This window comes from Platichthys flesus, chromosome 14 (genome assembly GCF_949316205.1).
Source record: "Platichthys flesus chromosome 14, fPlaFle2.1, whole genome shotgun sequence".
Taxonomy (NCBI): Eukaryota; Metazoa; Chordata; class Actinopteri; order Pleuronectiformes; family Pleuronectidae; genus Platichthys; species Platichthys flesus.
Genome location: NC_084958.1, coordinates 12,143,746 through 12,165,596, shown reverse-complemented (window position 1 = coordinate 12,165,596; position 21,851 = coordinate 12,143,746). Strand labels below are relative to the sequence as shown.

General features: G+C 42.3%; 4 protein-coding genes and 1 long non-coding RNA gene across 5 annotated transcripts in view; 2 read left to right on the top strand and 3 right to left on the bottom strand.

Annotated features, from left to right (window-relative positions):
- Window positions 1–1,517: 1,517 nt before the first annotated feature.
- LOC133969003 (uncharacterized) lies at window positions 1,518–2,848 on the top strand. The gene is made up of 2 exons (XR_009924159.1): window positions 1,518–2,188; window positions 2,269–2,848. It is a non-coding gene; the product is annotated as an uncharacterized LOC133969003 (long non-coding RNA).
- Window positions 2,849–5,488: 2,640 nt separating this feature from the next.
- LOC133968833 (fizzy-related protein homolog) lies at window positions 5,489–13,016 on the bottom strand. The gene is made up of 14 exons (XM_062405053.1): window positions 12,885–13,016; window positions 11,960–12,033; window positions 11,361–11,489; window positions 11,125–11,188; window positions 10,197–10,327; window positions 10,018–10,103; window positions 9,732–9,915; window positions 9,032–9,097; window positions 8,732–8,834; window positions 8,403–8,587; window positions 8,070–8,303; window positions 7,640–7,744; window positions 7,115–7,207; window positions 5,489–6,927 (listed from the first exon to the last, which is right to left on the bottom strand). The coding sequence occupies exons 2-14, from the start codon at window positions 12,026–12,028 to the stop codon at window positions 6,886–6,888; spliced, it is 1,491 nt and encodes a 496-aa protein (XP_062261037.1). The 5' UTR covers window positions 12,029–12,033; window positions 12,885–13,016; the 3' UTR covers window positions 5,489–6,885.
- Window positions 13,017–14,000: 984 nt separating this feature from the next.
- plekhj1 (pleckstrin homology domain containing, family J member 1) lies at window positions 14,001–17,616 on the bottom strand. The gene is made up of 6 exons (XM_062404950.1): window positions 17,263–17,616; window positions 17,016–17,083; window positions 16,860–16,926; window positions 16,506–16,596; window positions 16,094–16,157; window positions 14,001–15,172 (listed from the first exon to the last, which is right to left on the bottom strand). Exons 1-6 carry the CDS (start codon window positions 17,354–17,356, stop codon window positions 15,080–15,082), a joined length of 477 nt encoding a protein of 158 aa, XP_062260934.1. The 5' UTR covers window positions 17,357–17,616; the 3' UTR covers window positions 14,001–15,079.
- Window positions 17,617–19,210: 1,594 nt separating this feature from the next.
- On the top strand, window positions 19,211–21,566 carry sf3a2 (splicing factor 3a, subunit 2). Its single transcript, XM_062405126.1, is given in 8 exon segments — window positions 19,211–19,489; window positions 19,584–19,630; window positions 19,815–19,924; window positions 20,039–20,088; window positions 20,620–20,760; window positions 20,844–20,912; window positions 21,019–21,174; window positions 21,176–21,566. Coding segments are annotated over 8 exon segments (876 nt in total). The 5' UTR covers window positions 19,211–19,291; the 3' UTR covers window positions 21,281–21,566.
- Window positions 21,567–21,729: 163 nt separating this feature from the next.
- The window catches only part of LOC133968883 (junctional sarcoplasmic reticulum protein 1), a gene marked incomplete in the record, with an annotated part of 2,124 nt that continues 2,002 nt past the window's right edge, over window positions 21,730–21,851 (bottom strand). The window contains 1 exon segment of the mRNA XM_062405125.1: window positions 21,730–21,851.

The following is a 21,851-nucleotide window of genomic DNA, read 5'->3' as shown; positions in this document are numbered from 1 at the left end:
AGGAGGTTTTAGCATTCTGGGGGCGGCGGCAGACTCCCAATTATCAGGAGCGGAAACACTTGTCTCCTCCTGCACGGACCATTATAGGTCAGTGGAACCGGCTGGTTGAGCAGGAGGGTGTTCTCTTCCGGCGCATCTTCCGTCCTGATGGCGCCGAAGCGGTGCTTCAGCTTCTGCTGCCTGCCACGTTAAAGCAAGAGGTGCTGTCTCAGGTTCATCAAGGGCATGGGCATCAGGGTGTGGAGAGGACATTGGAACTAGTGCGGCAAAGGTGCTACTGGCCAGGTATGTCCTCAGAGGTGGCACAGTGGTGCAGAGAGTGTGAGAGGTGTCAAGTTGCTAAGGACACACCCAGACCGCCTCCCAGTTTCATGGGGCATTTGTTGGCTTCGCGTCCCAATGAAATCTTGGCTATTGATTTTACCTTGCTGGAACCCAGCCACAACGGGTTGGAGAATGTCTTAGTCATGACAGACGTGTTCAGTAAATACACCTTGGCTGTTCCTACCCGAGATCAACGAGCCCCAGTTGTTGCTCAGACTTTGGTCTCTGAGTGGTTCTATAAGTTTGGCGTTCCTGCCCGTATCCATTCTGATCAGGGCCGCAACTTTGAAAGTTCCCTCATTCAACAGCTCTGTGTACTTTACGGTGTTGAAAAATCTCGCACCACTCCATACCATCCCGCCGGTAACGGCCAATGCGAACGCTTTAATCGCACCCTCCACAACTTATTGCGTGCCTTTCCTGCATCTCGGAAAAGAGATTGGCACTCTTGCCTGCCACAGGTGCTCTACTCGTATAACACCACTCCCCATCAGTCCACCGGCGAGTCTCCATTCTACCTGATGTTCGGTCAAGAACCCAGGCTGCCGGTTGATTTTCTCTTGGGTAGAGTCTCAGACCCTGTGGGTGGCGAGGTCCATGAGTGGATCCAAGAACATCAAAACCGGCTCCAGCTTGCTTTTGACGGGGCCCGGGAAAGGTTGAAGGTGGCGGCAGAGCGCAGGAGGAGGAATCATGATAATCAGGTTCGGGATGACCCACTAAAGGTGGGGCAGTTGGTGTGGCTGCGCGATCATAGTGCAAGGGGGCGCCACAAGATACAAGATCTGTGGGGCCCTGTGGTGTACCGAGTCGTAAAGGCACCCCGAGAAGGTGGTCCAGTGTACACCATCGCACCGATGGACGACCAGACCAAAGTTCGGCAGGTCCATCGAACACTGTTGAAAGCCGTTGCTGGAGCTGCCCCTCAGGGTAGTGCATTGCCCCATTGTCCACCCCCTCTTGACCGGCCTCGGTCAGAGGATGAGTTGCCGTTTGACGGAGACTTGTTTATGTTGGGGCCGGAGACCCCTGTTGCTGCCCCTGCTCGCACAGCCGTGGTGACTCAAACCAGCCCTCGGTTACTGCTCCCACCACCTGACTCTGCTGGGTTAGAGTCGTCAAGCGCTCCCTCTACTGCAGTGGCAGATCCACCCTCCGTTTCCCTGGCAGTTCCATCCACCAGTTATGCTGGTGAAAGTGAAGTACGCCGGTCAGCCAGGTCGACGGCTGGCCAGCACCTAAACCTCTATCACCTTCCGCGACCTGTAGGGAACTTGGCATTTGGGGCTGCAAATCCCCCTGGTCCAGTGTCAAATGCCGTTACTGCGCTCTTTAGGCCGTGGAGTTAGTTGGGTGATCCTCTGGATCAGTTGTTCCATCGTCGGGACGACGATGAAGTCGATGGGGGTAGAATGTAGCAGGATGGGCCTTTAATTAGTGCTGCAGTACCGGCCCATCACGGTTGGTTGCGCTGTCTATAAAGGTGAGTGGTTGTGCACTGGGAGCCCTCTTGCCTTGGAGCTCCAGACTGCCCCGCCTCCTGTTATCACCGCACCTGGCCGCCTCACCTGGTCGCCTTTTGTTAGCTGGGTCGTGCAGCTCGCCGTTGTTTGGTATGTAGTAGTTGTTTGCGTCTGTGTACCTTCTAAACTTTGCACAAGTCCTCAACACTGGCTTCCATCCCTCAGGCAGTTCCGGGTCTTCCTTCTCCCGTATCGGCCCCAATTGTAGGGCATGCAAGTGTTTTCCTCCTCTGCCGGTTGCAGCGGGGAGCGATCAGCTGATCGATCGAGTCGCACGTAATTGTGCTGCTCGATACAAGCGATCCCCTTCCTCCCCTTTGATGTTCATTCAACTCCTGACGGTATGTGGATAAGATGACGTTAACTCAAGTTACCACAGTTGTTGTTCAGCTTCTAGAACAAATGTATTTTTCTATGGCAGGGTTGACGTGTGTGTGGGCGGTTTCTGCCAGCACGTTTTTCCCCCCCCTCTTCACGCTGCTGTTGGCCGGCTGCTGTTTTGCCCACTGGCTTATATAGCCAACACATCCATCCTACTCTGCATCTCCTACTGTGCTGTACCTGCCACCGAGTATGGTGACTGCTGCCTCATCCTCAGTCTCATTTTAATCTATTCAGTTAACCGACTTCTAACTGATCTTATTGATGATATTATTTGTGTTTTGTGGTTTGCTTTGCATGTTTTTGGTTTAATTCGTTTTCAGTGTCATCTTTATCTATTCAGTTAACCGACTTTTAACTGATCTCATTGATGATATTATTTGTGGTTTACTTTGCATGTTTTTGGGTTTAATTCGTTTTCTTAGTTATTTTGGTTTGGCTTAATTGCTTTACATATTTATTATTTATATCAGTTTGGATAAATCTCCATTACTTTTGATTTAATTTCTCTGTTAGTTTTCTTTTGTTTGCATTTATTGAGTTTGTTTAAGTTGAACATATTTTATTGTGAAGTCATGTTTAAAGATTATATATATTAATTAAAAGGAATTGAAATTGTATGCTGGACCCAGTCTCAAGCTTTCATTAGTAATGAATTTGTGTGCTTTAACTTTAAGGTTAATCTAACTCTCCAGGTGAAATTCCTGGGGTGGCGTTACTGGCAACTTGTCACTAGTTCAACTAAAACTTCATCTTATTGAAGCCTTCAAAACGTCGAATGCCACAATATGTACGTATAGACTATTATATACATACCTACAAGAATAGGAAATAACTCAAAATGTTTCCGGATTTGTTGCAAAATGTAAAAAAATTGCACAAAGACATGAAGAATCCTGCTCCTCATTCAATGTGAGTCTGTTCACCAAGAATACAAAACCAAAATTGATTTGTGGTGACACTCAGAGAAAACTGTTTTTAAGGCACTAATATTAAATATTTAATATATATTTTTAAGGCACTATGGAGTTTTTTTACAAAATAAAACTGGAACCTGCTTATTTTGTAGTATCAGCCGACAGCAGACATTACAGCGGGGGTTCATTTAAGGAAAATTTCAATTTCATTTCCCTCCCAAGAAAAACAATAAATGGCTATGTGACCAAAATGTTCCCCGTTGCTTTCACCTGCGCGTGTTTAGCATGTTTTTACAAAAATCTTCATGAAATCTGCCTCCACCAAATCTTGATGTCGTTGTGCGATCCCTTTGTTTCCCCAGAGGGAGCTATTTGAATCAGAGCATCTTCTCTGACACCTGCCAGACGACTGCTCATTACAGTTTACAGGCTGTGGAAAAAAGCACGCCACTCATTTATCATTGCAAAGGTGCTTCAGGGGTGAGGGACTGTAGTGTCTATTTGTACATAGGGCACACGAGTGACCCTCTCTGTGCTCTGTTCCCTCTGACAAAATGACCAAACGGGAGTCTGGATGGCTGCAACCATTACTTATCACAAAGGCCGTGTTCCTTTGATACCCTCGTAGGCTGGTTATCAATGCAACTCAAGAGACGGGCTTAGCGAGGAACCTGGGGGAAGATCCTGCTCTCTGTGCTGTGAGGCTTCAGTTGTATAACGAACATCGCTCTCTCTCCCTCTTGATAGAAACATCAGGAGGTAGGATTATGCATATTAGCCATCCCCCTCTGTTCTCCCCTCTTCTTTCAGGGCTTAATGTTAACATCTGCCCACCGAGAGCCACAGATGAGCTGGGAGGCCGTGCTGAATGTCTTCCATTCAGGTGATTTATCTGATCACTATAATGGACCAAGCGTGTTATTTAGATGACATTATAATGGAGTCTGAAGGGGGAGAAAAGGCTCAGGCTCTCTGTGGTGTTTGGAGAAGCTGAGTCATGTCGGGTACCTGATCTTCATCACCAAAGAAAAAAAAACAGAATCACTCCAGGATAGAGACCTTCACTTTTTGAAATCAAGAAATTGAAATTGGTGTTCTTCATTATTTCTTCTTTTCTTTGTGAATTTCAGCTCTGGTCGGGGACAATTTGCTGTTTTTTGTCTGCAAATTTGTCAAAAACACTGGAGCATAATCACTGAAGATGCCTTTTTTTTCTTGGTGCATTTAGAGCCTCCAGCTGTTGTTTACACTGATAAAAATCTATTTGCTGTTTAAATGTGTAAGAGTGGGTTTGGATGGGCCACAGGGCACAAGCAGACGTGTGGGAGCTTTGGAAGGTGGTGAACATTTGTTATTTTTCATGCTCTGGGTCAAAACTATGCTTGCGTGGGATGGACTGGGAATATGATAAATATTTACAGACTTCCAGGGAACAAGGTGAAGCCACGGGTGTTTTGCGGCTTTTAGAAACTCTCCTTCTTACAAACGTGGTCCTAAACTCAGGATGAAGTGAAATCAAATAACCTTGTGGTGATGTTATCTGTCTGCTGGGATGTTTGACTTTCCTCATAACCTGTTACAAAGGCAGGCAACATTACTATTGCGATTTTCCTCTAGTGTGCTCTGAATCAGATTCTCACTTTTAAGGCGGATGATGTTGATTGTGCAAGTGGGGTGACAGCAGTGTTTGTTGAAACTGCTCATGGGAGAGCTCCCTCTGGTGTTCACCTTGTATTCTGCCGCCACAAAAAGCCAAACCATTCAGCAGAATATATAAACCCTGCGAGTTCGATGGAATAGAGTAGCTAGCACAGTCACAATTAGGTAAACATCTATTGGACGTTTTGATCTGATATGTAAGATTCCTCATCAAACACCAAATGAGGGATTATAAAGCTTCAAAGATGGAGAACTGAAGATCATGGTGGCCCTACACCTTTCTAAGAAACTTATTAACTTTCTTTAAGTACGCCACTGGTCTATACGTATCTTGCTCAGTATGACAACTATTCCGACATTGAAGATTTTTGTATTCCGTGAATACAAAAATCTTCAATGTGTGTTAATCTGCAGTTGAAAAATAGTCCTAAACAATGTCATGAAGTACTCGGGTAAGGATTTTCTCCAGTGTTGAATATATATATATATTAAATCCAATATATTATATGTTTGTGTGACGTTGATGAAGATTTACCTCTTCCTAGGAAATGACTGGACTTAGGGGTGAGTGCCACAGACAGAGTAAGGATGTGAAATATTGAGATGTCCTGATTTCAGCAGCAGCCTGATTTTATTGACATCCACTCTCTGGCAATGGGACAATAAAACAGCCACGACATAAGGTACAAGATATGGTCATTTAATTGTTGATTATCTCTCAGTACAGAAATATTTTTTCTTCTTAACATTCTTTCTGTAATTCAAGTTGGCAGCATCGTCTTGATGTTGAAGTGGTATTAAAGTAAATTTCCACAGAGTTTAGCAGTGAACCTGCTCTTCACCTTCCCTCAGATAACATTAGTAAACAAACATCCCACCTCTGTACAAGAACCTTTCACAACACAAATAAATAGCATTCATTTAAATGTGGCACGCTAGCTGAATCAAACATTCATACAGGGGAAGAACAAAAAAAAACAAATTGGAAATAATGCTATGGATTGACATTTTGTTTGATTAAAAAAAAAAAATAAGAGCATGACTGCTCAACACAGAAATGGTCTGAAGTGCCCCAATTGTGAATATTTTAGAGGACACATCACAGAACAGCAATACAGCTGCCTGGTCTGATTCGAAATGTTGTAACTGTGCACTTTAGTTACCATTTCAAACTCCTCTGATAAACTCAAGTGTTTTTCTTTACTTTCCTTCCTGATTATCATTTAAGAAACAAGACTAACACACATGTCACATTAAAATCTTAAATTTTGAACATGAATTATTTCTGTAAGCGACTGTTCTACAGTACGGTGTTACTTTCTTCTAAGATGTGCCGACTTCTCTTTAGAAACGATGAAACAATATCTGCCAAAACGGCTTAATATCATTTAAGTAAAATGAACTTAATGTCATGTTTAAAAAAAGGAGATGAGGCCCATTTGTCCAACTGCTATCATTCCTTGAAATGGCACAGTGTTATGAAATCTGTCATCAGTGTACATGAGATATTATTGCCTGTCGGTAAAATACAAAAAGACAAGCTTCGATGTTTATGTAAACCTGAACAAGCCAAACACGCTCAAAAACTGCAGTTACACATAATGGGGATCTAACAGCCTCTGAAACAAACACACGAGTAAGAATGTGGGTTAAAATTAGTAAAAAAAAAAAAAAAACAACTCAATAAAATAAATAGACAATCAAAGACAAACTTAATATTTGGCAGGTATGCACAACGTCAGTCTGTAAACAAAACATAAATCGCACCAGGGACATAAAGCCCCCAAAATCCTCATCCTCAGAGCTCTCTGGTGGCCTGGAGGAGGCAGTGGCTCCACCATTACTCAGGAGGAGGTGGAATACAGTGTGTACTGAATGTATGTCCTCTGCCCTCCACACTCCTGATCCTCCAACCTCCCAGCGAAACAGCTCGGCTCAATAAACTAAGGGCAATCGAGGGGAGGTCCTCCGTAGACAACCGAGGTGAAGACTCAAAGAAGGGCATCAACTTACAGCTCAACACATGCAACAAAAAATTCCCTTCCCGCCTTCGTTCCCCTCGTAGAACAGGGGCCTGCTCACTACCGGATCCTTGTGAAGAGGTTCAGCACCGACACCGATTCCTGAAGGAGGGAGGGAGGCAAAAGAAAGTAAGTAAAAAAGACCATTGAAAAAATATCAAGGAAAGATAGTAAAACTGTAATACAGCTTTTGAAATTGAATAGAGAGACTTAAGAAATGAAGATCATAGAAAAGCACAACAACAAAGAGCAAGACATTAAAATGAGTGAGAACAAATGGAGTAAATACCTTAGTGGATCTCATCTTGCTGAAGACGTTCCAGAACCGCAGAGTTTCATCTCCAGCCCCTGTCACAATGGCCTCTCCATCAGGGGACATGGCCTGCACACAACTCTTTATTATACACTGAATAGACTGTTTAACAACAGAATGTAATCTGCTCATTAGCCTTGTTTATCGATCTATTCAAAATTTTGTGTGGGTGGATTTGCTGCTGCTTGTTCAGAGAAGGAACAAGCAGCAGCAAATCCACCCACATGGTTGTTTAATAATTCAAACTTTCAGTAGTTAATTCTATGAAGGAACATTAATCAGAATCAATTCATAACCTGCGTTATATAAATATATGAACAATCAAAATACTTCTTACACTTAAGGTAATTTTAGAGAACACATGTTTCTGGTAGTTTTTTCCTTTATCCACAATTGATTTTGTTTTATGTCTTTTCAAGGTATTTTACTTTATCATACTTTGTTACCTTGGATCGACATCCTGACAAACATAAACAAACACACAGTGAACAGTATACTGACCAGGTAGAGAACTCTGTAGGAATGCCCTGTGAGTTTGGCCACTTGAGTTAGCGAGGGGTACTTCCACACCAAGATCTGGTTCTGAGAATAACCATGAGTGCTGACCTGCAGGATAATTCGAAAATTATTGAAAATATGAGATTCAGTGAAATGGCTTTGCTAATGGTTGAAAGCCAAGTTTAAACCAAATAACAGTTATCTAAAACTGTTATTTACAAGTTGCATCTCAGTAACCTGCATATTATAACTAGGATGCATTGAATGCTTAGCTCTGGGTGAATAGTAAAGCACATTTAATCTTCTCATCTGACTCAAGGTAACATCATTTACCATTTATCAAAGATGTAGTTCCTTTTACAATGTACACTTTTCTGCTTCTACATCTTCTTCACAACAGGACTGTCCAGATCAGAGACTTGAGGACACTCACCAGTTCGTTTGTGTGCTTGGACCAGGCCAGGTTGCAGACCTGAGAGCCTGTGTCGGTGCACTGCAGCGGCTGGCCTGTCAGAGTGTTCCAGAAGCGGATGCAGCGGTCGGCGGTGCCGCCACCAGAGGCCAGTAAGCCGTGCTGGTGGGGAGACCAGGCGATGGCCTTCACTGCAGCCAAGTGCTCTGTGTACTGCTGCACCGGGAGGACGCTCGAGTGGTTCCACACGAGCAGCTGCAGAATGAAACAAGTAGGGGAAGGAAAGGAATAAGTTTGTGGTAATTGAACCTGATGCTGGTGCAGAGGTACAGGTGAGATTCTCTATCTGCATACCTTGTTATCATTTCCACCGGAGGCAAGCAGCTGATGGTCCGTGCTCCATTTGAGCCCGCACACTTCCTGTCTGTGTCCTTGGAGGCGACGTTCAGACTGGAGAGGCGGGGCTCTGATGTCCCGCTGCAGGATCACCCGATCACGGCTCCCAGACGATAGCTGGTCGGCATTCCACGCTAACGCACCTGGCAGCAGAGAATAAAACATCCTAGCGAAGATTATTCACTGACCATGAATGAGAGATGTTGCTGAACCTCAGCGAGAAAACAGAGGCAATTATGTTTCAACTCCGGCACCTGCCTCCTTCACGACAGCCTCGCTCTACTCACCCACTCTGGCTGTGTGTCCCTCTAGTACAGACAGCTTCTTTCCTGCCGCTGCATCCCAGATCTGTACGTAGCCTTTATGAGTCCCTACTGCCACCAGATTACCCTAAAAATAGACAGCACACTTTTAATATTAAACTGACGTATAAAGACTTAAAACGGCAAGAAAAAACTAGCTCACAAAAGGACGAAACGGAACACACACACACTGTGTGTCTTTTTCAGAATATTAGTGAATTTCAACCTTACTTTTTTTTTTTGGTTAGTGAAACCTCAATGAAAACAGATAACTGAGAAACTCACCCTCTCAGACCAGCCCACTGATGTAACTGAATCTCCTTCTACAGAAAGATCACATAGACGTGTCACCTAAAGAAATGAAAGGAGAAAAAAAAGATTGAAATGCAACCAGAAAGCAGTTCCATTATAATTAAATACTCTTTTAGTTAATGTGTATGACACAGAGGTAATAAAAGCCCCCATGTACAGATCCAGTGTGATTAGAAACAATTGAGGGAGAAATTTATACTTTTAGATTGTTTGTAACCACAGTGAAGGCCGCTCCTTCAGATCTCTTTGACCCCATTCAGACCTGGAAGTAACATTTGTCCTAAGTAATACGATCACAGGTGGTCAGCGTTAAGTTCAGGTCTCAACGCAGAGAATGTGTCCTGAGATCTTATCACTCAGACCAAATTCCAAGATGGACTTTTCTTAAATTGGTATAACATTTTAAAATATCAGAATTTACTCTCTCTATCTCTCTTTCACTCCTGCTGATCCATAGACAAACACACTAAGACTCATTTGTAAACTCAAAATGAGTAAAAACAACATAATTTTGTCTCTTATAACAGTCATGTATATTTACATATAGTGGTCATTTAGGATGCATTTCATTACCAGGTATGGAAAAAAAAATTATCAGATCTGTCAGGATGGATGTTAACACTAGGTCTCAACAGGCCGCCTTGCTTCAGTACGATCATATACACACACACACCTGGCTTGTGCAGGCACTCCACAGGTAGACACAGGTACCCAGTCCAACACTGAGCACATTCAAAGAGGACCAGTCCACAAGGTTGAGGTAGAAGTCGTCCTGAAGCTCTGGAGCATCCAGAACTTTGAAAGGAATTTTGGATATTTTGCGTGTTGGTTTCCTCGGCGACCGTAACAGTTTCTGGCTGTAATGCAACAACACAAAACAGTGAGCGAGGGATATTAGGGTCTTTTCCTCTTGAATTGAAGAGCTAACATCTCATGAGCAGCAGGGTAGATGGTGTTACCTGTTGCTACTGACAGGTGATAGAGAATATGGAGATACTGTATTTCCATCCTCTTCTGGCAGAGCTCGCTTTGTACTGACAGAATACTAAAAACACAAACAGATAATTATAGATACAGGAAAAATACAGCAAAAACCAGTATAGTATATAAAGTTAGAGCTGTGTTAAACGGTCTTTACACTAAAAAGGCTCCTTTTGGCAGGAGTGGACGGCTGCAGGCGGCGATCTTCTGACTGCGGGTCCTGGACTTTCTCGATACCAGCTCCTAGCAGCTCGTTCTTCAGCAGAGCCGAGTATGCCAGCCCATCCGCTGAAGGAAGACACGGAAATCATTCACATCAAACAGGTGTACTCCCTTTGCAATTTCATTTCTCCAGTTCCATGGGCCTGCCTACACTTAGGAAACAAGAGAGTCAAAGGATCACCTCAGATTCCAGCAGACAGAGATACCTGTGGAAATTAGCTGAAAACTCCCACTAAATATCCAGCAACAACAAAGAATAATATCTGTGTTTGGGGCTGAGAATCACAGTTTAAAAAATGATTTATTAATAGTATCGTTATTAGACCCTTTTCCACTCGTTAGAAAACCCACTAACGCCCGCCAACATCTGACTTTTGTCTCCATTGGGAATGGATACAGTCGACATTCACACCTGGATCAAATGACTCTGCAGTAGGTACAGGTCTTCATCGGCTCTGATCAGCAGTGATGGAAACATGAGACCTGAGTGATGGTGCTACGTTGACCAGAGAGGGCCACAGTTTCATTCATGATGTTGAACATGACTCACTAAGGGGAAAGTGAAAGGCAAACTGACGATGGAAAAAAAGTTAATTGCCTCTTTTAGTGGGTTTAGCTGTGCTGAAAACAGTATACCCTCTAATTTTGGTGTTGCAGAGGTTTATGTTATCTCTGGAGTCATAATACGCAGGATTTCTGAATTCACAACATACGTAAAGGCCACAATTAAAGTAAAACAAGGGAACATCAAGAGCTTTCAGTTTGTCTTTTAGATAAAGCAACAAACTGGTTACATCTGTGAAAAGTCTAAAGAGCCCAAAAGAATGAAATGCCTCAAAAAAGAACAAATGTGGATACATTACCTTTGTTGCTGTCTGTTGTGCCATCTTTGGTTTTCCTATTTTGATTATGCGACTTTTCAATTTCCTGCAAAAAAATTGACAAAAATTATTAACCATTCTGAAACCAAATCATAGAATTTAATCTGTACAAGCTACTACAGACTAATTGAATGCTAAAACTTTAGGTTCATCCAGACATCATTGTTCTTTTGGATGTAGAAGACATTGACGGCCTGGGTGTTTCACAGCAGACTCACATTGATGCGGTGGAAGTTGACACTCCAGTTGGCTCCGGCCCGGGAGGGAATGAAGCGATCACCATGCTTGCTAGGGGAGGACAGAGGGGAGCTGGTGGGTGTTAGTGCTCGTGCAGCACCTACAGCTTTCTACACAGAAGGGGGAGAGAAAAGAGCATTTTCTGACTAGAGGACAAACACAAACAAGCTTCAGACGGTGGTTTGAAAACTTGATGACAAAATGGGACGATCATTTAAGTGGCAGATGGTGCGTTTGTTGAAGGCGTTAACAACAGGAGGCAACATTCAAAAAAACCCAGTCATTTGGCTGGTACGGTCTTGTTTTCACTCAACACTAGTGACACCGTCAAATGAAAGAGACTGGACTGTTGCAGTATTTACGCTGCCAACACAGAGAGTAACACCCTGTCCGCCCATCTTAAATCCTTTACTACTTAATCCACTTTGGGAGGGGCAAACAGTATACTATAGTCAAGATGATGACTAACAGACTAATTATTATACTAGTCACGAGTGTACGCCTTTAAAAAAAAAGAGGAATTAGTGAAAATGCACAATAACAGGGACATAAAATACAAGTGATTGTATTCTTTACTTACTACGGGGCTTGCATTCTCATTCTGGATATTGATCTGCCTGAGCAGCCTGCACTCATAGTCCTGATCCATGATACCTGAAAAAAATGATAAAATTATCAACACTATCATAAAATTACAAGTGTCAGATGGCAGACGACTAACAGAGAGCTTTATCCCGGCTTACCGAATTCTAAATAAGTCAAATATATATAAATCGATGTATTGTGCAGGTATAGCAAGGGCATTTACGTCCCAATCGAAAGAACAATGAGCACACTAATCGAAAACAGAGAAAAGACAGAGTGTTCACATTTGAGAAGCTGGAATCTGAAAAGGTTTGACATTTGATTGACGAGCTACTGATTGGCTTTCAAGTTGCTGTTAGATTTGTGCAGACCAGCCCTTTGATTATTCCACCGGTAGTTTCAGCCACACAAACCTGTGTGTTTGTGACATGTCAAAATGTCTATTATGACTGTTTGTTTAAACGACCACAACCTGAAGGCTAGAAGACGAGCTGGTGATTGTATTACAGGAGAGGAAGAATCACACTTCTCCGCCGGGTGTGTTTTTAAAAAGGTACATAAATGAATTAATGAACGTCATCACATCAAAGTGGATGTTAATGACAAACCAAACTTCACAGTCACCTTCAGGACACAATGGTAGAAACAACCCGGGGACACCCCCCCCCCCCCACGCTGATGTATCTGTGGCGATAAAGTGCTCAACAACTCTGTCTATCACAATGCAATGTTGCAAACAAAGAACATATTATTTAATAATGCAGCATACGGAGCTATGCTAATGCTAACGCTAGCTCAGCTGACTAACCTAAGGTAAAATACGCTAGCGGTCCTGCTAACCCATTAGCAACATTGTTTGTCCACCATCTGCACTTGTTTTCACACTTTGTGCGCCTCGATGCGCTCTGTCCGTTACGTACCGTGGAACTAGCTTCCCTCGCTGCGTCGATTCCAGTAGAAAGTTTTTCGTTCGACGCTTTTTTACTATTAAAAAACGGAGCATATAAGATGTAAATGTTTCCTTCAGCCGATGGTTCAATCTGGGCTCGCTAAGCACCACGGGAAGAGTGTGACGTCACGCCTTTTTTGAATCTCACATTCGGCCGTTGCTAAGGAAACGTATCTCTCTCGTTCGTACCTATGGTCAATACACACGCGCGCGCACACGTACACGCGCTATCCCTGTCTCGCTCTAATACACACGCACGCCCGCACACCCGCACACAGGAGCTATTTATCAGGACACTATTTACCTCCCGCAGCTGCCTCTGAGTTCACGGTGAACAATGAAGCGAAGCGCGTGCGTGAGTGAGCGTGTGCATCATAAACACTCTGGATTCCTGACACACAGAAGAACATCTGGAAATATAACAGCTGTTTGTATTTATTCCTCTTTAGCACAAGTTGTTCTCTCTCTTTTCTTCTCTCCACCGATTCACATCTGCACATTTCTGCACATCGACTCTCAAACTATGTGCTGAACACAAGCCGAAGACATTTTGAATCCACTGCTGACAGTAGCACAATATTCAACTGAAGGGTTGTCAAGGGGAAACACTTAGAGACCCATGCTAAGAGGTGGGGTACCAGAATCAGCTGATTACACAAGTAAAAAAGGAACATACAGTATTTTACCACTCACACAAAGGGAGGTATTATCACACACCAAAGCTCCGGGTGGATTTGGTTTGAGACTTTTATCAAAATACACTGTGGGATGCAAGTGCCCTTAAGTATGAGGGGATATAAGCTGCTTTCAGTCACGCACTGAAGTTCACACATTTTCTGGAACATTTCTGAAGAGGCCGTATGTGAGGACGCAGATGTCAGTTGCTCCAGACAATTTCTCGAGTTCCGAAAACAGTGAAACAAGGACTAACAAATGGCTCGTACACTGCATGGCTGAAATTTGGCGTTATGAAATAGTAAAAGCTGAATGCCTGCAGCGTGGGAGACACTAGTTTGAATGTGTGTTTGTGTTCCTTCTCCAATGTTGCAATCTTGACTGACACATTGAACAGTGCAGGGATTTACAGTAGCTTTCAAATGGCTTTATTAATTAAAAAAATCATATGAAGAAACATACAGTCTAACATGAAGTAAAATCAGAATGAAGACATTCCATGTGCAAAAGGTTTTAAAACTGGAGACACATTTAATGACATATCCTGTTTGTGGTTAAGACTGTTGACTGGTGAAATAAATATTTCACCTATCTGCAGGATACAGCAATGGCCTGCAGTGAAATGTGGTTGAGAGCAAAATTAGAGCTCATGATTACAATACACTGACAGAAAGAAATAATCTATTTTTTTAAATCATGTCAAGAGCCTTGTTTCTCAGCGTGGTCCAACAGCTTACCTAAAACAATCAAAGTGCCACAGAAAAGGTACAGTAGGTTCAAGTGAATTAACGAAATTCTAAATCATAAAAAAACCTTAAAACCAAGTTAAGTATTATGTGCAAAATTATAGTCCTTTTAAAACTAAATATTATATATGGGCTCATAAATACATACTCGGACTGCTAAAAATCTCTTTCCCCACAAGTTTTATGGAGTAAAATGTGTGGCTCAATTGAGCAGATCAGATGGCTCATGCAGCTCAAATTAAGACATTGAAGACTGCCTAAGGTTTTTTACTGAATTGGCCATGCACTTCCTCAACAGTGTGCATTAACATCCTGAACTGATTCTCAGTCATGCTAATTTCACAAATAGTCCCGATAGAAAGTCACATTCCCATCTCTACAAGACAAGTATGATCAGAATAGATCAGATCACATGAATGTTCAGCTTGTCCAGTAGTAGACACAGTAAAAAAACACATTTTATACAGATAACTGATTAACCAAGGCAGAGGTCTGAAGATAAAGTGGCAAGAACAGTCCCTTAAACCGAAAATAAAACAGCGTTGATTTTACTCAAGCCCTGTGTTACCTGTAATGACCAGCAATGACAGAAGAGAAGTAGTTGATTATCAGACACCCTGCCAGAAGTATCGAGCAAGACTAACTATATTCAAAGCATTGAAATTATAATAGTCTGGAGTGTGCACAGTTATGCCATGGCTTTCAAATGAGTGAGGACTGAGTTTTGGAATGGCAGAACGCTGGTCTACAGGGAGGAGGTGTCACCAGGCGTAAGTGGCAGCCCGTTGCTGACCTGGAAGCGCGTCTCATCGGATATACCATACTGCTCCAGGGGGTCCTGCAGGGACAAGGAACCATGAGCAAAGACTGTAAGAAAACAGTTTAGTGAGCAACAGAACAAATGCTCTGTTGTTGAATAGAATTACATCTTGGATAAAGAAGTTAGTTCACATAAAACCAAAACTCAAGGACAAATAATAAAAAAGAACATATAGTTGTAAACCATTCTCCCAGAATGATGTCTAGACTTGCACCAAAGTTAGGGTTGGATTAAGTGAAGTTTTGAAATCTTTGAGACCTCAAAATATGGTGTGTGATGTGGGCAAAATTGAATTGATGCACAAGCTAGAAATGTACACATGCATCCAAACAAAGAGGGCAGAAGTTTGAGTAGATTATGAGTTAAAGCAGCTTTCAGACATGCACTGAAGTTCTGACATTTTCCTGAAGTTTACTGGAGGGGCTGCTTGTGACAAATCAAATGTCCATCTCAGTCGCTCCAGACATTGAGAGATGTCTGAAAGCAGCAATACAAAGACAAACAAAGGGCTTGTGCACTGCAGGACTCATATTTTCACTTCACTTAGAGCAATGAAATGAAAATCCAAGGCCTGCAGTGTGGGAGACATTTGTTTGTATTTGTATTTCAGACTTTCCTTGACACCATCATTGTCACTTTTGCAGACTTTTAGATTTTATTCCGTTTTGACTGAGTAATTTAAATTCTGCAAAAGACCTTTAAACATACATGGTTTTCTATAATGCTTTACGTGACGATATACATTTTGAGTGCATGACTACATACCTCTGTTATAACCACATTAGTACTTTACCGTACTTTAATGTCCCAAGCCTCCATTACAAAACTTTACCCCACACAATCCAAGCTGAGCATGACACAAACACTGCCAGTGTACTTCAGAGTGTGGGCAGGGAGACGCTCCACCTGTTTGGCATTTAGAGCTTTGAAAGGTCTTACCTTGCCAGTGAGCCTGTGGATTTCAGTTCGATAAAATACCAGATTCTTCCTCATGAACTCGTAACTGCAGGAGATGAGAATAGTTATTTTGACATGGGATGAGAAAAATAGTTTCTAGTGAATACAGTGAAGATTATACCTGCAAGTATTTGTGATCAGTTCAGCTCCTCTCTATAAACTTAATCATGTATTACATAATTAACAACATTTAGTCTTTGGGGACCACTATCCATTCATTTATTTTGAAACAGTGTTGAAACAACCTCCTGCAGCATAACAACACCAAAGAAGTAATGATCCGTAACCATAATAATTCTATAATGTTCCTTTTTATGGCTGTAGTTAATGAGATGGACGACTGAGCCATAGTTCCTTGTTTCCTTGTACAGGTGTCTTTAGTAGTCAGGACTACCTGGCTTTGATGATGGAGTCGACCCACTCCCCACACTGTTCCTCTGAGTCACACTCGAACAGATACTTCCTCTCTGCTTCATCCAGGAAGGCTGGAATCACATCAAAAGATTTCAAGTTTAATGGTGATCCATGGTGCAGATGTACATATAAGAAATGTAATAATAAATAAATTAATACTGGACTTTAATTCATTTCTCTGTTGCTGCTCTGTGATACATTTAACAATGCACACTAATTTGAATAGTATCTGCACAAACAATGAGCTCAGTCATGTAAACAGTCAGTGTGTGTGTGTGTGTGTGTGTGTGTGTCACCTGACATTAAATGAAAACGAAAGGAGGCTGAAGCTCACCTAAGGTGAAAGTCTGACTGTCCTCTCTCTCCACCCTGCACTGCTCCAGCAGCAGAGCTCCAACCGGCTGACGAACCAATCAAATGATGACTTTATTAACATGATTATTATTGATGATTAAAACTGATCAGGTGTTTGAGTGTTTCTCCAGCTCACCTCCTCCTCATCAGTCCGGAAGTAAAAGAGGAAGTTGACAACGAGCTTCACCAGCCTCCTCTTTACAACTGATTTCAAAACAGAAAGAGTTGAGGTGAAACTTCACAACAATCAGCAGATAACTAGAGATAACTACAGTGTGAAGCCACAGATCAGCTGCTGCTCGCATGACGTCCAACAGAAGATACGAGTTGTGCGTGTTTGTTTGTGTGAGTGTGTGTGTGTGCGGGGTGGAATAAACAGTTACCGTCTCCTTTCTTGGGTCCTCTCATCCCCAGCTCGGCTGCCTTCTCTGACGGCTGCCGGCTCAGAAACACCAGCTCCTTCTCGTTAAACCGCATCACTGACGCAGACACCCACCGTCTGTAGTCACAGACACACACAGAAGCTACAGGCGACACACGACATAACAACGCAGCAGCTAACAGCGGCACGAAGCTACAGACGTGTTGTTCCAATGCCGCGTGGTTCCTTATCTGCCGCCGCGCAAAAGTGACGGAGGGAGTTTGGTCATTTCTGATGGAGAACGGAGGGCTCGGACCTGTCCTTCATGTTACACACACCGGACATAGACCCCCCCCCCCAACACACACCGCTCCGTGTATACTGACACGCCTCACTAGAGACAGCACGGCGGCCGATGAGGGCCAAATTAGGAAAACCGCGAGTGTAGAAACACTGGAGGGATCCCCAGCCAGAGCCCAACACAATATACACCTAGAAATACACAAGAAGTGACCACAAGATAAAAAAAATGACCACAAACAGACACATAGCCACCACAGACATTTACAAAATGACCCCAAACCCACAAAATGACCCCAAAGACAAAAATGTACCACTACATGACCACAAAAGACACAAAATATCCACTAAAACCCACAAAATGACCACAACAGGTACAAATGGTCACACAATGACCACAACTGGCTCGCAATGACCACAAAAACACAGGATATTAACAAAATGTGATCTCAAGAGACACACAATGACCACAAAGACACTTAAGTGACCACAAGAGGAAGGAATTGAAAACAAAGATACAAAACATACCCACAAATCAACCACACTGAAACACAAAGCAACCATACAGAAACAAAATGACCACATGGAGACAGTTTGCTCTCTTTGCTTGTCTGACCCCAGGGGCACAATGATCGCTCCTTGCAGTACATTTTTATTTTCACAGGAAGATGAACTGTGTTTGTTCTTTGCCAACAATAACATTGAATGAGTTGTATAGAGCTCATCGACTATAGTCAAGGATTTGAAGAATAAGTGAAAGTACCATTTGTGAGAATGGTCACAGCTCCAAAATAAACCATTTCAATCTTCAGGGCACAATTCACAAAATATATATACATGAATATTATTAAAAAGGGAAATGGGGCATTTAATTAATCACCTACTGTAAAATGTTGATGCTAAATTCAACATTTCTTCCAGTTAAACCAGACAAAGAACCAGACAAACCAGCCCGGCCTCTGCTCCAGTCCAGCAGGGGGCGGTAATAAGCCTGAAGCTGCCAAAATAAGCGGATGTAGAGAACGCCACTTGGGCATGCGCTGTACGAGTTTACTGTGGCGTGATTCTAACGTTGTGGACTCGGTGAGTGTTATGAACAAAGAACGCTGTTTATGTGGTTTCCTCGTGTATACTTCTTACTGTGTCATATAATTAACAAACTTATAATCATGTACTACGTTTCGCTCTGAGTTGAATCGTTCGGATTTGTTAAAAACCATTCATTGCGAGCTATAACACTGCTAGCTTAGCGTTAGCATTTCGCATAACGTCCGCTAGCATATTGCAGCTAAATGGATTTTGAAGAGTGATTTTACAGAAAGCTGTTGTGTCGTGACGTTTTAAACCTTATCATTCCATGTGACTCGGAAATACTTGTTTGATTCACTTTGTTGTTTTCTTTTGCTTTACTTCCCAGTACTTAGACCGATCCTATACAAACTAAGCTAGCATCAAGAACTGTTTTGGCCAATTTAGCATATTACGGATTTTTATTTCCTTTATCTACTCACCAACTGCGTAAATAAACATATACACTGTTATTGAAATTATATTTTGTAACCTGAGCAATAAAGTAAATTATCAAAACTGATTAAACAAAGTCCTAAAAGTTTGGTGATATATGTGAATTCATCCTGGGTAGCAATGTTTGACGGTTTTTTTTCAAGAGAATCAGGAAGGACCTGCTTAAAGGACCTGTCCAGGTTGGACCGGACACTCAGCTGTACGTTTGAGTCCAGAACTTTGCAAAGATGGATTTCCAGCACCGAGCTGGAGGGAAGACTGGGAGTGGAGGAGTGGCGTCCTCCTCCGAGAGCAACCGAGACAGACGGGAGCGGTTACGGCAGCTGGCCCTGGAGACCATTGACATCAACAAAGATCCCTATTTTATGAAGAATCACTTGGGTTCATATGAGTGCAAGCTTTGTCTGACACTTCATAACAATGAGGTGAGGGGACACAATGGAGATTCCCTCAATTCCCTGAACGTCGCAATATTTTTGCTGTTTTGAAAAAACTAATAAAAATGACTCTTCATTACAGGGAAGTTACTTGGCGCACACACAAGGAAAGAAACATCAGACCAACTTGTGAGTCCACATCTTGAATTAATCCATATGAATGAAATTGTTTTATCTCTTAGATTTGGTTCAGTTGCATAATCTTATGTTGTGTTTACAACAATACTTCACTAGCCCACCACTGAAAAACCAAAGTTAATGTTTCCAGTGTAAATACTGAATAATGGAAAAGAAAACGCTTTGTTTGATTCAGAGCGCGACGAGCAGCCAAAGAGGCAAAAGAGGCTCCTGCTCAGCCGGCTCCAGCCAAAGTCAAAGTTGAGGTCAAGAAATTTGTCAAAATTGGTCGACCAGGATACAAAGGTAAGCCGGCTATGGGTTGTATATCATTGCAGACATTATGTAGGTAATGTGGATGGTAATATTACTGCACATAATTCTATTTTAACACATGATCTGTATTTCTGTCTTCTTTAGTCACCAAACAGAGGGATTCAGAAACTGGACAGCAGTCTTTACTTTTCCAGGTTTGTGTTCTTTGGGAATCCTCATGAAATGTTGTTATTTGTTTAAATGATTTTTGGTTATGTTGAAAACATTATTAAGGAAATTAATATTTAAAGTCCCCTTTAATTTGGTTTTTGCATTAAGTAAACAAGAGAAATTATAGTTAACTTCTCCTCACAGTAATACTTCTCAACTTATACATAGTTTTAAAAACAGCTAAATTTTGTGTATTTTCATTGTCACACTGCTCTGTAATTCAGTGCTGCATGCAAAGCTCAGATTTCGGTTTGTCAAATTTTATGTCTTCTTTATAGAGGAATCAGCAAGCTTGTGGTTCACAGTTTACACTTTTGATTGATTTGTTTAAAACCCACAACATCTGTTTTTGTGTGATTATTTTGTTTTAAATATTATCTCTACACTAAAATAGTTTAAAATGGGTTCAAAGCAGCACCTCATATGTACTGCTGATGTGATGTTTTATCCATCAGAGAAAGGACATTAGGTCAAATCTGTAAACAATCCTTTTTTTCTGTTTCCCTGTCCATCAGATCGACTACCCAGAGATCGCTGAAGGAATTGGACCGAGGCACCGTTTCATGTCTGCCTATGAGCAGCGCATTGAGCCCCCTGATCGTCGCTGGCAGTACCTGCTGCTGGCTGCTGAGCCATATGAGACTATTGCGTTCAAGGTGAGAGGAGGATGCTCTTTGTTTCTCTGCTTTTATATGATTTTATTCTTCCTGCGGTGACATCATTATTTTTGGTCCTTCAGGTCCCCAGTAGAGAAATCGATAAAGCAGAAAACCGCTTCTGGACCCACTGGAATAGAGAAACTAAACAGGTACTGATAAGCTGATTTATTATTACAAAGCTAACCTAGGTGTTTTATTTTGAAAATAGGATATATGTGATGTTATCCATCTTTCATGTTGTTTTTTTACCTCCAGTTCTTCCTGCAATTTCACTTCAAAATGGAGAAAGCTATTCCCCAGTCCACTGGTCCAGTGCCTCCAGCAGGGGTGAAGCGCCCCCTTCCTCTCATGACTGGAGTTGGACCCCGGTCAATGAATGATTCAATGCCTCCTCCCCCCACCAGGAGGGATGTCTGTCCCTCCACTCCCACCTGGTGCCCCAGGTGCCCCCCAGATGCCCATGCCCCCCATGCCAATGAGGCCGCCACCTCCCGATGGACTCTTATCTCATAATTGATCATCTACCAGTGGATCATGCTTGCTTTCTTTCATGGGCTGCAGTCCCACTGCCCTGCCTGCGGTGCCCATCTCACCGTAGGCACTGCAGGTACATTCAGTTTTCATTTTCCCTTCAGTTGATGTTTGAAGTCCACATTCGTAGATTTTTATACATTTGTTTGATTTATCTAAATGTGTGGGGCAGTCTGCAACATTGTAATAACTACTCTGTACTGTTTTGTATAAATGCTTGGATTCAGGTCTTTTAAGAGTCTGTTTTTGTAATTAAATGATGAGGAGAAAAACATTTCCCTTTTTATGTCTTTATTTTCCAAAGACATTACACACGAAAATGAATTGATGTATCAGCGATTTGGAGAGTGGGTCAGAGCATAAGAAACACAAAAGAAAAGAGTAAGCTGGTGATGGTATTGACTCAGAATTTCTACTGATCATAAAAACTGAAAATTCACAAAGACCTTTTTATTTTTTCAAAGCAGCTCTCGGATGAAAGAGAAGGGATCAAAAATGTTGATTAAAATACAAAGATTTTCGGCTTCACATTTCAAACTGGAACACTTGATAAACAG